Consider the following 16,280-nt stretch of genomic DNA (forward strand, 5'->3'; position numbering starts at 1 on the left):
AGAAGGTGACCTAAGATTGAATAATTAAAACCTCTGTGTGCCAAACCCGCAGAGCCCGATGTTTCTATTACCAACAGCTAAGAATAAACAATAAATCAAATAACTGAATTATGAAAAGGTCAAAGAAATACATAAATAATCCTGACACAATTATAGTGAGAACAGGACATTACAGTTCATGAATCTGTTATTGTTGCAGTAATTGCAAAGAGAAAAGCAAATGCTTTAAACTTAATCCATTATGTGACAATGTGAAGACTCAAATTAAGTCGTTGTCTTGTTCGGATCCCATACTAAACTCAAGAGGGCCAAATTTCAAAAAACTGCCTTTTAACTTAGGCGTGTACTTTTGCACACCCAGATATTTTGCACAAGCAAAAAAAAGAATTTGTGTGCCTGCAGAATACTGATGTACAAACACATACTGTGTTTTTGGGTTCAGATGACTGCACAAAATGTTGGGAGCCACAGGTCTGTAGACGCTGGTTGTAGAAGCTGAGGGGAATTCTCTTTGAAAAGTTGGCTGTAAGACTGGGCAAAAATTATTTTTACATTTTCTGTTTTTTACATCTGCAGTTTCTCAGAGGTATAGCTTTTTGATCAAGCCACTGTGGAAGCCTCTGTGGAAAAGTGCTGTAGAATGTCTGATATTTACAATTATTTCTGGTTAGGCTAGATTGTGGCTGGCTCATTTCCTCCTTAACTTGTCCTCCTACTGGCCAAGGCCTTTATAAAGATGTGAGCATGGTTCAAAATGCCACAGACCTTCATGGCATCTGCAAATAAAAATCAAACTGCAGTCCAGAGACAGCCCCAGAAGAAAGTTCCAGAAGTATCTGGGGCTGAATTGCCTTTATTATGATCCTCCTCCCCTTGATCTGATAGGAGTCAGGCCTTTCAGTTGAGCTGTGATGCCAGAGAACATGGCAGGGGAGCACCAGGGACCTACAACCCAAGCAGAAATACAGGTTCTCCCCATGGATGACCCTGGCTATCTGCATATCTCAGGGGATCTGGAGTTGGGGGGGAAATCTCACCCCCATGACGAAATGATGTGGCAGTAACTGTGAAGTATCAGAGGGGTAGCCGTGTTAGTCTGGATCTGTAAAAGCAGCAAAGAGTCCTGTGGCACCTTATAGACTAACAGACATTTTGGAGCATGAGCTTTCGTGGGTGAATACCCACTTTGTCAGATGCATGCATCTGACAAAGTGGGTATTCACCCACGAAAGCTCATGCTCCAAAACGTCTGTTAGTCTATAAGGTGCCACAGGATTCTTTGCTGCAGTAACTGTGAGGTAATCCTCACAGGACTTTCCTCTTTCCTGGGTTTACTATGGGAGGGGTTGATCTGGCCCTGAGTAAATACTTTGGGATGTGGCCCATTGTGACTATCACTAATATCTCATTTTATCTGTGGAGGAAGCAGTAGTAATATTCCAGCAGAAATGGTTGTCATTAACAAACTGTCAGCTAGATGGACAGTGCGGTCTACACAGTAAGGGTCAGAAAGCCCCAATTATCTAAGACCTAGCCTACATACTGACTTAACTGAATTAGTTAGGAACTGATTATTTTGTTAAATTGATACAACCTTTATGTATATACTCTTAAATCAGGTTAAGAGTGTCCATGCTAAGAGGTCGCATTTAATTTAATGCAACTTTTGGGTATAGACAAAGTTTGACAGATCCTGGCACTCACCTAGTTTGCAGGCTTTTATATTTAATATAAAAGCATTTGTTTCTCTCAACAGGACACCATCATGGCCCTGCAAGCCTTGAGTATATTTGCAGCTCTCATTACTTCCAGAAAAACAGAAATTGATCTAACAGTGACTGGACCTGGTCTGGAAGCTCCAGTAACATTTTCAGTTGAAACTCAAAACCGTTTTCTTCTTCAGACCAAAGAGGTACTGTAGAAAATGAGGAAGAATTCTAATCAATCCTGTCACTTGAAAGTTTTTTTAATATGTTTAAATCACCATGTCGTTCTTTCAGATTGCACCTATGCAACCGACGGCCATTTCAGTTTCAGCAGTGGGTGTCGGGTTTGCCATCTTTCAGGTACGCAGGAAGATATTTTATACTTACTCTTTTTTTTAAGGTCCTTTTTAAACATGGTTTTTGAAGAAAGAATGTTAATAGGAAATTTCTTAAAACTAGATAAATAAGAAGAATCTTGTATTTATATGACGAGACAAAGCAGGTGAAGTAATACTTCTCTCTCTCATCAACAGAAGTTGGTCCAATAAAATACATTACTTCTCTCTCTCATATCCTGGGACCAATATAACTGCACAAAACAACATTGCACACAACTTGTATTTATATAGCACCTTAAATGAACTCCAAGGCACTCTACTAATTGCCAAAATGATGTGGGTCAAATTCTGTGCAGACTTTTCCCCTGCACAATCTCTGAATCCAGTGTGATTGATAGGTTGTAAATCAGTGGAGAACATGGGTACATTCTTAGTAATTTATAGATTACCTTTCCCACTTCTGAACTGTCACAGTTATTTAAATACTGTACAGCAACACTTCCGTTTCTGCCCTAAACAGTAGTGAAGAAGGCCAAGTTCTCTTTAGCAGGATTTAGCCATTTTGTGCTACTCTGACAACACAGAGGTCAGAATCTGCCTGCAATCTGCCAGTAGGGAATTCTTTGCACCAACCACCCATACCCCAGAATAATGGAAATATGAGGGAGGAGGAGGGAAGGAAAAGAAGTGTAGCAGAACTTCACTTTGCCAAACCTCTGCTCGGATCCAGAGGACCTTATGGTATGAATTCAAGCAGCCCTAACTTAATTTTTGTCTTCTCTGTCTTAAACTAGGGCTGGCACCAATTGGTCCTCAGAGGAACCAGTAACTGGCTCCCTTATGCTTCTCAGTCTCCTAGCTAGCAGAGCCAAGCTGCCAAAGGGAATCTTGTTCATTATGTTCAATGAAATTTCAGAGGCAATTTATGTAGGGAAAAGTAGGAATATAGGAATTGCCATTCTGAATCAGGCCTCCCGTCCATCTAGTCCAGTATCTTGGATGATGGTAGTCACTGCGAGATGCTTCAGAGGAAGGAGCAAGAAGCCCTGTAGCAGACAGTATGGAAAAGCTAGAGCTTATCTAGCATTGGGATTAAGCCCATTCTTTATTTAAAAATGGAGATCACTGTATATCTGGTAGTTATAGCCTATTTTACCACAATGCTTGAAAAGGCTTCCACCATTACTATGCCTACTCAAGAAAAATTGAGCTTAATCTATCCTGGCCATAAGTTTTAAGTCATTAAAAATTCCAATTCCAGTTTCTTATAATCTGTTTGACCTTCTCTTCGATGTCCTGACACAGCTGGGAGACCAGGAAAGAGAACTTAGAGCTTGTTCTTTTAAAATGATAAATATTTGGATAAGTGACATTTACAAATAAATTTGTATGACTGGACATTATCAAATGAACAGCAGTTAAAGATATGTACGTTGTTCATTCAGCATCAAGCTCCAATGACTGCAGACTCATAAATCATCAGTCTTTTTTATGCATTTACATAAATGCTAGTTGTGTTTACAACAAAGTTCCAATATGTTAGAGAATAATTTTAGATTCCACACAGTGGGCCAAGATGAGAATGAATATCTCAATGGGGTAACATTTGCTCATCCATCATATCAAAAGGGCTGGGGGAGGGGAACTTAGCAGAGATGGTTTCCAAAAGCAATAATATTACTTAACTTTCACCATTAATGAGAAATACTGTATAATGTACATTTTTAATGATAACTAAAGTTAAAAATCAAAACACATGCACAACGGTCTACACTACTAAATTTAGTTCATCTGCTTCATCTAAATCAGGGGTTCTCAACCCTTTTTTTTCTGAGTCTCCCTCAACATGATATAAAAACTCCACGGCCCAGCTGTGCCACAACTGGTTTTCTGCATATAAAAGCCAGGGCCAGCGTTAGGAGGTAGCAAGCAGCGCAGTTGCCTGGCATCCCAAGCCACAGGGCTCCTACAAAGCTAAGTTGCTCAGGGCCCCGGGCTTTAGCCCCATGCAGTGGGACTTCAGCTTTCTGCCCTGGGCCCCAGTGAGTCTAACTCTGACCCTGCTTAGTGTACCCCCTGGAACCTGCTTGTGGCTCCCCAGGGGGCCCTGGACCCCTGGCTGAGAACCACTGATCTAAATCACTCTTTGGTTGTATTTCTTCTTGTAGCTTAGAGGCAGAGATGCTGCAATTTTATCCTTACCCTTTCTTCTTGCAGCTTGGCAGAGCAAAGACTAGGCATTGGAGTAAGGCATTTCATCAAATAAAACTATTCTTAGGTGGGATCACCTCTTTCCTCTTGCTTCCCTTGGTGGGGTTGCTTTTCAGGAAGGAGCTCTGATATTGTTCAAATCAGATTTCTCTTTTTCCCAGCTGCTAGCAGGAACTGGATCTTTTCTGCTAAATCAGATAGCACATGACAGCATGATCTTATTTCTTCAGCTGGGTTCCACTGTCCTAGACCTTATCAGAGTTCAGTAGTCAGACACTCTATTCCGCGGATCTGACTTTACCTCCAGATGTAGCATGTCACACACTGATTCATTTAAATGCCAGAAAGTACTATGCCGTCTCCTGTTGGGATCTCAAGGGCTGACCATTCTTGGAAGAGCCTTAGTTCTCCACAAGATAGATTCTCAGGCCATGGCTACACTTACAGTTCTGCAGCGCTGGTAGTTACAGCTGTGTTCGTACAGCTGTGTAGGGCCAGCGCTGCAGTGTGGCCACATTTGCAGCACTTGCAGCGCTGTTGGGAGTGGTGCATTGTGGGCAGCTATCCCAGCATTCAACTGGCTGCAACGTGCTTTTCAAAAGAGGGGGGTGGGGTAGAGTGTGACAGGGAGCATGGGGGAGACAGAGAGAGTGGATTTTTGGAGCTGACACTGTTCTCAGCTCCCTGCCTTGCAAGTTCTAAGGACTGGAAGAGACACAGTGCCTATCTTCAATCATTTTAAAAGTTTTGACCTTTCCTCCACCTGTCTCTTATTCACTAAATGCTAATTATGCACTCCTAAATAGCCATCAGACCACATAAACAGTTGCTCAACATTACCCCTCCCCACTCTCTCCTCAAGCAAACAGCTTTGAACATTCCAAAGCAATTCTCCTGCCTTCGCTGGCTCGCTCGCTGGAGCAAAGAGCAGCTGTGTTTGTTTTTTAGCAAGTAGCTACAGGGAGATCGGAGTTCAGCCATTCTTCTGGTTTGTTGTGGACAGGAATTCTGGGATACCTCCTTATACCCCGGAGGCCAATAAAAGCGCTGGTGGTGTCCACACTTGCTGACCAGCGCTGCATCACCAGCGCTGGAATCGCTACACCTGAGGCAGACCAGGTGTACAGCCAGCGCTGCAACCAGGGAGTTGCAGCACTGGCTGTGCTTTGCAAGTGTGGCCACATCCTGAGTTGCAGTGCTGTAACCCCCTTACCAGCGCTGCAACTCTTCAGTGTAGCCAAGCCCTCAGAAAAACCTGTGTAGTTCTTGATGACTCTGCTAGTTAGTTTGTAACCTTCTCTGACATTGGTCTAAATGGGCTGCAAATGAGTTTCAGCTGGCTCTTCTCCAAACCCTCTAGGTTGCCATGAAAATTGCAGAGGCTGACATTTTTCTTGTAGTTTCTTGGTCTTGCAGTTGATAAACTTGCATAGCAAGCTATTGTCCAGGCTTGGAGAGGAGCAGGATTAGTTCATCCCTACATTTTGAAAAGGAAGGTAGCTCTGGCCTGGTATGGGCAGACAGTGTGCGTGTCCTAAAGAAATTGATCTTTCCTCTCCTTAAGCCTTTTGGACAAAGGGCCAGATCCTCAGTTGATGTAAATCAGCCTATCTCCATTGAAATGGAGCCACAGTGATTTACACCAGTTGAGGATCTGTCTGAAGATGTGCATTTTCCCAACACGTTTTTACCAAGGATAATAAATAATTAAAAGAGAGAAAAAAATAATTGGAGATAGAAAATGCTGCAAATACGTCCTTCAGCAAATGCCCTCAGCCAAATACATGTTTATTATGGTGATAGTTTAAGAATAAGAAAGGAAGGAAGTTGTCCTTGACTTTATGGAGACCTTCAAAATAATTCACATTTTTTGGATGTGATACCATTGAAGTTATTTTCTTAAAGTTCTTTTGGATGCAGAATATTAAATTTCAGTTTCCTCTCCCTGCCCCTCTCTGGTATTCCCGTGTTACAAGAAGAGTGGACAAATCTGCCTTTAACTGATTCTCTGCTATTTAGTTAGTCTGCACCAAGGAAGGTGGCTTTGGTTAACCTTTTTATATTAAGAACTGTTTCCATTCCTGTGCGAAACTCCCCTCACCCATGAGAAGGGAGGAAGGGAAAGTCAGACCTTAGCAGCAGTAACTCCTTCCAGTAAAATGTTTGCTAACTGACCTGTTCAGTATGTTGCTTCAAATGTCCATGTGCTGGTGGTAAATTCTTATGCATTTGTTTTTCCTGGCAAAAGCTAAAACAACTTGTTCCTGTGCTGACAAATTGCTTTGTGGGTTCCAGCTTGATTATACCAAACTTACAACATGTCTCCAGTAAACTGACCACTCTATCCTCTGTGTTATTCCTGAACTTGTTCAGTTGGCTCGGGACACGTTATCGTTCAAGAGAAGTTTTCATTTCGGAGCCATTGGTGGTTCGCCATCTCTATACTTGAGTGCTAAATTCAGAGGCGCTATACAGAGTGACAGGAGTAAGCATCTGTAAGTTGGAGTACGTGGTGTAACTTACACAAGGGGTCAGAAGATACAGCAGGAAAAGCAGCTCACAGAAAATTAAAGGGCCTTCTGCTTTTACTGATTTACTTGTACCACGCTTTGTGGTACCTTTGAATTTAGACTAACATCTTTTCTTTGCCTGGCACCATGCTGAATGATTGTATGGCAGTGGAGTACAATTTCATACATCCTCTCCTATTGTACTATTGTAGTGAGGTATATAGTGATGTATGGCATTTTATTCATCTTTTCAAATACAACTAACTCTCTGCTATTTTAATATAATAAGCAGAAAGTAAAGTTCTCTGTGCTGTCCCCAGAGATTTATCTGAAAGGCTAAGAAGACAGGGAGGGAGTATTGATTTATATATGAAAACTGTCTAAAAGCTGACTTTCCTTTTGTTAGGTATAATCATAAGTCTGTCAAACCAATGTTTATTAGCACTTAATAGTAAATTTTCTCACCATCTTGTAGTTTTTTGTTGTTGTTGTTTTGTTGTTTTTGTCATTCTAGGAATTTCAGAGTTGAGCTTTTCATTGTATCACATGCTCTTCTCCTTGAGGTGCTGAATTATAAACTCTTCCTCTGGTCCCTTTCCAGATACCCAGTCATACTTGTGTACTGTGTTTCGGTGGGAAGATATTGCCATTATAATTCAATATCACATGGCAAGTTTCTCAGTCTTAAGGCTTCTGAAATTTATGTCTATCTCTCAGCAACTTCTAAATGCTTTGTGTCTGGCATGTTTGGTCCACTACGCCACACCAGCTGCTTCCCTTCCTTGGTGAATGTTCTCTAATGACTGGCACAAGAAAGTGCTCATGGTTGTTTAATCCTGACCTCAGCATCTTGGGTTTGGCTGTTCATGTTTATACTTTCCTAAAATGTTCTGATAATCAGATCATCATCTAATTAGTCAGACCTTCCTGAAGAAATTCTTGTTCTACAACCCTTCTCCAGGTGTTTAAAGCTGCTGATGCACATCTCCAACACTAAATAAATCAGGAATCCTCTGCCGTGGTGTCTAGTGTATTGGTTTGTTTTATATGTATACCACTGTCCTCTGCTAGACACACTGTCACATTTCCTTGTGTCGATCACCTGACAGAGGCCTGCATTTGTTGAACAGGCAGATGAAAGTTCAGTCACTGATATTTCTGATTTGAGTTTAGCTGATGACTGTCATGGTGTCTTTTTGTTACTGAACTAGCTGATGTGATAATTAAGATTTAAATAAATATCTCTCTCTGTTGTACTGAGCTTAGAGTAAAATGCTAACCATAATCTATTTTGAATGTAGAATTGCTATAATATATCACACCTCACACACAGGATCAAGGTAAATTCCATAAATAAAACTATTTTGTGAGTAAAAATTCCTATTTGCTCTCCTTCCATATTCCCATGTACATGAATGTTTTTCCTTTCTAACTCTGTTAGTGTCATTGTCCAGAGTTTTCTTTCATTGCATTTCAGAATTGAGAGGGAATATCTGCAGCAGTGCTCATTATCAAACAGTGGAAGCTAGTTAGAGAATTCCCACGTTTCACAGAACACACACATTTTCCTCAGTCAGGCTCTGCAAAGATTTTAGTGGATGGTACTGTATCATAAGACATTCAGAGTGTTGCACTTGTAGTTTTCTGACACTTTCTGTATTCCTTTGAATATTACATACTGATCTGTCAACAAAAGGTATTCAGTGGCTACTGATGGCTGACATTGGACCACAAACAGAGAATGTTTGAGAATCCAGATTTTAGACAATAGCTACACTTAATATGATCTGTTCTCTGGAGTTCTATCATTATAGACTTTGAGATCAAGCCAAATGTCTTATTGAACTCATTTTTGCTGTACACATGTCATCTGTGTTTTGTGTTTGTACTTCCATAGCTCAACATTATTTACAATGTGAAGCATTCAGTCACTGGTAGAAAGCGCAGATCTATCCAAAGTCAAGAAGCTTTTGACTTAGATATTGTCGTAAAAGATGACAAAAATGACATAAACCATTTTACCGTAAATGTATGTACAAGGTAAGTAACTCATTTGATGCTTTTGCTGCTTGTCTTGATCTGTACAGTATTGATACTATTTAAGAGGTGTGAAGTATGTATTCTTTAATGCCTGTGATTTAAATGTATATCTACTACAGAACAAATGAATGACTTCATAGAAGGAACCAATTATTAAATTCAGAAGCAAATATTTAAACCACCAAAGAGAGAGAGCTTATTAGATCTGAACAGATATAATAATAGATCTGACATAATTATAAAAAGCAAAGCTGCCATTTGTCATCTCATTTTTTCTAAGTATGAGGGTTTCATAAAGGTTAGAGATCTATGGAAGTGTTTATATGCACAACAATATCATTTGACATTTCAAAGGTTTCTGGTTATCTGTGCTGCTCAGCAATAGAAGGTCTGCAGGTTTTATCACTGAGCAATTTGTGAATAAGTATAGCTGGTGCAGAACATTTTTGACTGGATGAAATTTCGTCACAATATGCTGTTTTGTTGAAACTGAAACATTTTGTGGAGACTGGTTTTGAGAAAAACTTTGTTAGGTGAGGGGAGAACAAGGCTGTCATATTCTGTAGCCTGGTATGTCTGAGACCCAATAGTCTCTGCTTTGCTCTGCCTGATTCAGAGTGATCTGTGATGAAAAACTCTCTGCTCTGAGTCAGATAGAGAAAGGACATAAACCCAGGTCTCCCACATCACAGTCCAGTGCCCTAACTACCAGGCTGCAGAGCATGACTGATGCACACACAGCCCCTTCATATTTTGAAAAGTGCTCTGGTTCCAGTGTGAAAATGAACATTGTTCTTGGAAAAACAATCAAAAGGTTTTGTTTTCATTCCAATATGGAACAAAGGGTACCAGCTGTGACTGTGTTTTTTGTGATGTGAATATATGTCCGCTAGAAGTGGACTGAGATCACCAAACTCAGTTCCTATAGGCCACTGAATAGCCATTGGATATTATCAGCTTTTATATTTGGGTTAGCAGTGAACAGGTGACATCGAACTTCCATATCTCATTAGTTACCTCTGACCCATCCAGTCAGACAACAGAATTGTGTTAATTCCTTTGCTGGCTTTCTTTGTTATTGGCATGACATTGAATATATATATTAAAGGGAAGCGTTTAAGAAAACATCTTTCTGTAGCCGTTTTCTCATTAGACACATCCTGTTGTGGTTAAAGAGTACCGGATACTTCACAGAAAACCCTGAAGGACATTGTGCTTGTATATTATATATTTACATTTTTCCCTTTTTTTCTGTGCTTTACTACCAAGGACACTGGGAGAAAAACAGTCTTTAAGAGCTTATCTGTTCCTGTTGAATATTTCCTTCCTTGAAATCGCAGCTCCCATTTTTTGACATTATAATCATTTACATGCAAATATGACCTTTGCAAACCATCAAATTGTTCACGCTCCTTATTTTTTATATCTCTTCTCCGTACACCCTTTGTATATTATTTATTTAAACTGTAAACTCTTCAGGGCAATGTCTGTGTGTCACTATGTTTGTACAGTGCCTAGCACAATGGGGCCCTGATCACAGTTGGAACTTCTTTCTTCACTATAATACAAATAATAATTATATATATATATATATAGCCAGATGTGAGGTCAGTGCATAGACGATTGACTTCATTGGGTAATAACCAACAGGAGCATATAAAATCTTGAAAACAAAAGTCCTGATTACATGTATATGTTTCTGGTAAAAACCCCAGTGATACAGATAGGGGTCAGGGACACTGCAGCGTATAAGCAGAGCTGGCTGTAAACAGGATGTTTTTCAAAATTTTCTGTGAAATGAACTTCAGCACAAATTGTAGACACTTCAGCGACAAATTCTGTGCTAAATTACACCTCTGGCTTGAGGGTAATCTTAGCTAGATGTCCCCATTTTCTTTCTCCGGCTGACATATCTGATTCAGAGCTTTTGGCCAATGATGTAGCCTGGATTGACTCCATCTCTCCTCTCTTCTGGGATGCTGAGAGGCACTGCCACTTTTGACATCTTACTCTGTGTAGTCACTTCAGAATGGTACATGGTCATTCAGGACCAAGCTCAATCAGTCTGGAGCCTAAGGTTGTCCACATGAGTCCTGGTGGCTCAGTGCCAATGCACTTTGGGCAGGATTTAACCCTTAAGAGTAATAGAACTGTGCCTGGATCTGATAATCATACTGTTTTTCTCTGATTAATGGGACACGTTCATGCCACGCGTGCTGAATGCCTAAATAATTTTACTATTAGTCATTTTGGAATCCATACAACATGATGTGATTTTCCATTTCAGCATAATCTAGAAATAATAGCAAGATGCAGGTTGTTAGTTCAGGAGCATTCCTAAACTGTGGACTGGTTTGAGTAGTTACCGGTATGCATCTTTGGCCAACGGCTGCAAACACCTCAAAGTTTTTTCCAATACCAACCAGCAAAAATTCTGTCTTGCTTCTACCAGCTCTTGAGACCTTGGCCAAAAGCACTAGGTTAACAGAATAACATTTACCCACCATGTATCATCTGCAAGCTGTTGGTCTTTGAGCCTCTGATGTCTCACAAAATCTCCTAGTGGAAATTGTGCCAGACTGACAATATCCTGCAACCTCCTGGACTAACTGTACAGAATTAAGATAAACTATTGAAATAAGTTAAACCTTATTGAATTAGGTTCAAAAATTTTAGGGCCTATTGTACTCAAAATGCTACTGCATCTGTTATTATGACACTGTATGTAACTCCTCAAAGAGGAGAGAGATGCTAATGTAATTCTTTCAGTTACCAGACTCTTTCAAGCCACCTTCTGGAGGGGTGCCCATATATTAGTTCAAACTAGATTCCTCAGGGACCAAGAGACAAAGAAAGGATTTTTGGATAAATAGCCTGTTTTACACAGGCTCATTGCCTTCTTCCTAATGGACAGTGGTCCACAGAGGGCCCCAATCCTTAGGGGACAGTTGGAAAGACTGGGCCCACTCAGGCCCCATAAGACTGGATGCTTGTTCTGAGCTGAAGCTGAGATGAATAGGTAACCACAAGGAAACCCTGCGGGTGCGATGTTGAAGGACTGCTCCTGACAGAGCCCATGTTAGTGCTGTGTGATCTCTGGTAAACTGTATTAGCATGTGTGTAGATTCTTTCATTGTAATATGTTTTTTCTGTAGTCCTTCTACCTTAAGAACAAAATAGGCTCACATGGTAAATATAAATATGGGCAGTCCCACAGTTAACCATCCCTTAATAGACAGCAAGCAGGCCTCCTTGGGCAGCCTGCCTCTGCTGGGAATAACACAGTGATGGCAGGAAACTGTTCAGCCTGGCAATCTCCAGGTCCGAAAGAGAACTGTGTCTCCACCCCAGAGGGGTGACGGAAGCCTGAGATTAGATGCCTTTGTTTGACCATACAAGGGGAATACAGGTGCAGCTTTCCTGAACTCTGACAGCAGCATGATGGATTTTTGGTTAGAAAACCTGCAAGATTGGTAGAGGAGCATGTGCAGTTGTTTCTAATTCTGGATGGCCTTGCCTCTGCATGCAGTAGGATGTCCAGATAGCAAGTGTGAAAAATCGGGATGGGGGTGGGAGGTAATAGGAGCCTATATAAGAAAAAGACCCAAAAATCGTGACTGTCCCTATAAATCGGGACATCTGGTCACCCTAGCATGCAGTGGGATTTCTACTGTCTCTAAGGAATAGGAAGGCATGCTCCATTAGCTCTATTCACTTTGCCCTCTCTACTTATTGGCTACATATGCTTGATGTCTGTGCTCATTTGCTGCCCTGTGCTGCATGGTGCAGAGGAGAGCAACAGCTTCTAGACTGCTGGAGAAATGATCTCATAACCCAAAGTTCCAGCTCAGGGTCTCCTTAACTCAATTTAGAGACAAGTTTTTCTTCTCACTTCTTTCCTTATATCACTAGCCATTTTCTTAGCTGTGTATATGTGTGTGTGTGGTTTTTTAAGGGCCCATGTTGCAGAGGAGACAATAGCTGGGACTATCCCCTGCCCCTTCCTGTTTTTTGGAGGAAGGTGCATGTGTAATTGTTAGGGGGTAGATCTGACTCACTTTTTTTGGGGGTAGTACCAGATTGGTTGGTTTACCCATTGTTATTTTAGTGGTACCCAGGCTAGTTAGATGGCTTGGATGTTTCTATATCCTCTCAGCTGTAGTTATAAACACAGACCTAATTACATCCAGTTCCAATTCAGTTATTTGTTTTCAATAGCAGCTACTTTGGCACAGTGCCTCATCCAACAGATGGTTTCATTTGTTTCTAGTCTCATGAGCCAACCGAAGTCAGCAGTGGTGCTGTATTTCTTTCACAGTCATATCTGTGTTCAATCAGCCATGCTGTCAGGCTTAATAGCATTGCTTTGAAAAGAAAGTCTTCTCCTTTTTTAAACCGTCCAAATCTACAAAGATATAGTTTTATTCAGTAACTTTCAACTACTGTCAGGCATTCAAAATGCAGATTAGAGACACGTTCCATCCCCAATAACAATGGTGGTTTAGCCTCAGTCCCAAGAAAACAGCCTGTGCCACCTACTTTATTTAAAGAAGCATCTTGGCTGGGCATGGAAGTGTACATGTAGAAGATAAAGCCATACAAATATTTTGATAGTTCCATTGTGGACCACAGTATGTTAGAGTCCTGCTGTAGAGAAAAGCTTTCACATCCAGCGTGTGAGTCTCAAACTGGCAGAAGATGCTATAATAAGCAATATTTGGGGGGAAAAATGGAAAAATTCAACTTGCTAAACTTTCCCTTTCCAAAACCAGAAGGATGATATGGAATGAGCATTTTAAAATTGTATTGGAGGTTGGAGAGGTAATCAAGTGATTCCATTAAGTGAATTATGGACCCTTATTGGAGTAATAGGGAGGAAGTTCAATAGACTCTTCAATCTATAAATTTACACAAAAATACCAGAAAATGGTAGCACCAAGTGATATAGTTTTAGAATCCTAGAAATGTACAATCTGTTTTTTCATGCAGGCCCCCTTTCAAATTTGCACATAATTATATTACTACTCTGCATTTTTGGGGCCCATGTCTACTCTTATTGCAGCTAATGGCAAAACTCCTTTTGGCTTCAGTGGGATCAGAATTAGGCTCCTGTATATTGCAAATAACTGCAATACTTTTCTTTGCTCAGAAGTAAATCTACTCCTTGGCCATGAGGTTGCTAGGGGGAATTGAGATATTTTAAATGTTTGTCCAAGTCATTAATTTTCAGAGTATGTTAAATGATTCACTTAAAACCTTAGAAATTCAACATCTGTTCTCAAATATATCTTCTTTCCTTCATTTCCCAGATACTATACTTTCTATATTATAATGTGGAATGTAAATAGCAGAGTATTTTATTTCAATGTTAGAATATTTGATTTCTATTAAAAGTTTTCCTGTCTCCATTTTTTTAAAAGGTACTTGGGGTCCGGTGCATCTTCCAAGAGTGGTATGGCCCTCATGGAGGTTGACTTACTTAGTGGCTTCTCTGTATCACCAGAATTCATTTTATTAGATGATCCAGTTAAGAAGGTGGAAAAGGATAATGGGAAAGTCAACCTATACTTAGACTCTGTAAGTTGAAAAAACCAAGAAAATACATTTGTAATGGCAGGTGCTAAACTCAACTCACCAGTTATTTGAGTTAAATTCAGAAGGACACCTTTATAAAAATCATAATTACATCCTTTGGGGAGTCAGTAAGGCTAAACCATTTCTCACAATACTGTTGTCAATGGGACTGCATGTATAGGTAAAGACTATTTAAATCAGTATGGGTTTGCTGGATTGAGCCCTTAGTAAACTGTTTGCTTACTTAAATGGTCTGTGATTTGGCTAAATTTCCACTAAAGAGATCAGTTTAATGACCGAAATTCAAACTCTGGTCTTCAGAGGTGAGTTTTTAGAATGTTAGCCAACCATCTAGTCCCCATCCTGCCCCTCACAACATCCTATCTAGAATTCTCTGAATGTTTTTTTTTGTATTTTTCTAGCTAAATGAAACACAGGTTTGTGTGGATATTCCTGCTGTGAGAGACTTCAAAGTAGCAAATACTCAAAGCGCCTCCGTGACTATAGTGGATTACTATGAACCCAGTAAGTGTCAGTCATTCTTGATAGATCACTGTGATTCACAAGCTAAAATATGCAATTATTGTATTCATGAAAGCAGAGATGTGAAGATCAAGAAAAAGCCACTTGATAAATGCCATAGGTTACTGTCCAGTAAACTGCAAATGCGTCAAGGGTTATAATGAATTACTGTTCTCTCTTTTAGTCTTAATGGAGCAGTTCTCAGATGGTGTAGATCAGCATAACTCTTATTGAAGCCAATTTATACCAGCTGAAAATCTGGCCTAGTGTGTTTCCAAAACTACCAGTTACCAAGTTAATGTTATCTTTAAGGTGGCCCTTCCATCTGTTTCTTATTTAAGGTCAGAGTTCTTTAGAGGGGAGAGTGCCAATATTTTGATTTCAATAGTTATGTAAAAGATGTACATGCAGAAATATTTCCCAGGTTCTGTTTTTTGTGTGGCATGTGTTTTGAAGAAATTCAGCAATGTATGAAACTCTTGGGTAAAGTTGGAGGCAGTGGGGAATCATTGGGGGTGGGAAGAGGGAGGGGGACAGGGAGAAGAGGTTAAGAAAGGCCAGAGAACATGGCAGAGGGCTGGGTCCTCCTATTACAAACTGACCTAAACTTTAATAAAGATTTGGGTTTGGTTTGAGGAATGGGTGAAAAGGTTGAGCCAGTTATTGTATCCAGTTTTTATTGTCTATCCCTTAGTAGACACATAGGAAATCCAAATACTCCATGGTAGAGCAATGCATAAATAAATTGTAGACTTATACAAATGTAGGGCTGAATGACAACTCAACAGGATGTCAAGGCTACTTGCCCACCCATGCTGGGGAAGGATTATGTATGTCTAGACCATCCCTGACAGGTGTTTGTCTAACCTGTTCTTAAACCCCTGCAATAACAGTGATTCCAAAACCTCTCTAGGTAACCTGTTTCAGTGCTTAACTATCCTTACAGTTAGAATGTTTTCCCTAATATCTAACCTAAATCTCCCTTGCTGCAAACTAAGCTGATAACTTCTTTTTCTATGCTTAGTGAACATGGAGAGCAATTGATTACCATTCTCTTTATAACAACCTTATACATATTTGAATTCTGTTATGTCCATCTCAGCTTTCTCTTCCACAGAGTAAACATGCCCAATTCCTTGAAACTTTCTTCACAGATCAGATTTTCGAAAACTGTTTTTTGTTGCTTCCTCTGGACTCCAGTTTGTTCACATCTTTTTTAAAGTGTGGTGCCCCAAACTGGACACAGTATTCCAACTGATGACTCACCAATGCTCATTTGAACAATTACCTTCTGTGTCTTCAGATGCCACTCTTGTTAATATGTTCCAGAATAACATTAGCTTTTTTTGCCACACCATCCCATAGTTGACACATATTCA

The 16,280-nt window shown here is 40.2% G+C and overlaps 1 protein-coding gene across 4 annotated transcripts in view; it reads left to right on the plus strand.

Annotated features, from left to right (window-relative positions):
- The window catches only part of CD109 (CD109 molecule), a 128,030-nt gene that overhangs the window by 108,690 nt on the left and 3,060 nt on the right, over nt 1–16,280 (plus strand). For 2 of the 4 annotated variants that reach the window (XM_030555768.1, XM_030555769.1), the window contains 5 exons: nt 1,757–1,912; nt 2,001–2,066; nt 8,663–8,805; nt 14,226–14,382; nt 14,802–14,904. In XM_030555768.1, coding sequence (XP_030411628.1) covers nt 1,757–1,912; nt 2,001–2,066; nt 8,663–8,805; nt 14,226–14,382; nt 14,802–14,904 — 625 coding nt within the window. Of the gene's footprint in view, nt 1–1,756; nt 1,913–2,000; nt 2,067–8,662; nt 8,806–14,225; nt 14,383–14,801; nt 14,905–16,280 lie in introns of those variants that run through there. The other 2 variants (XM_030555770.1, XR_003999523.1) reach the window with 2 other exon arrangements.

This window comes from Gopherus evgoodei, chromosome 3, assembly GCF_007399415.2.
Source record: "Gopherus evgoodei ecotype Sinaloan lineage chromosome 3, rGopEvg1_v1.p, whole genome shotgun sequence".
Classification (NCBI taxonomy): domain Eukaryota; kingdom Metazoa; phylum Chordata; order Testudines; family Testudinidae; genus Gopherus; species Gopherus evgoodei.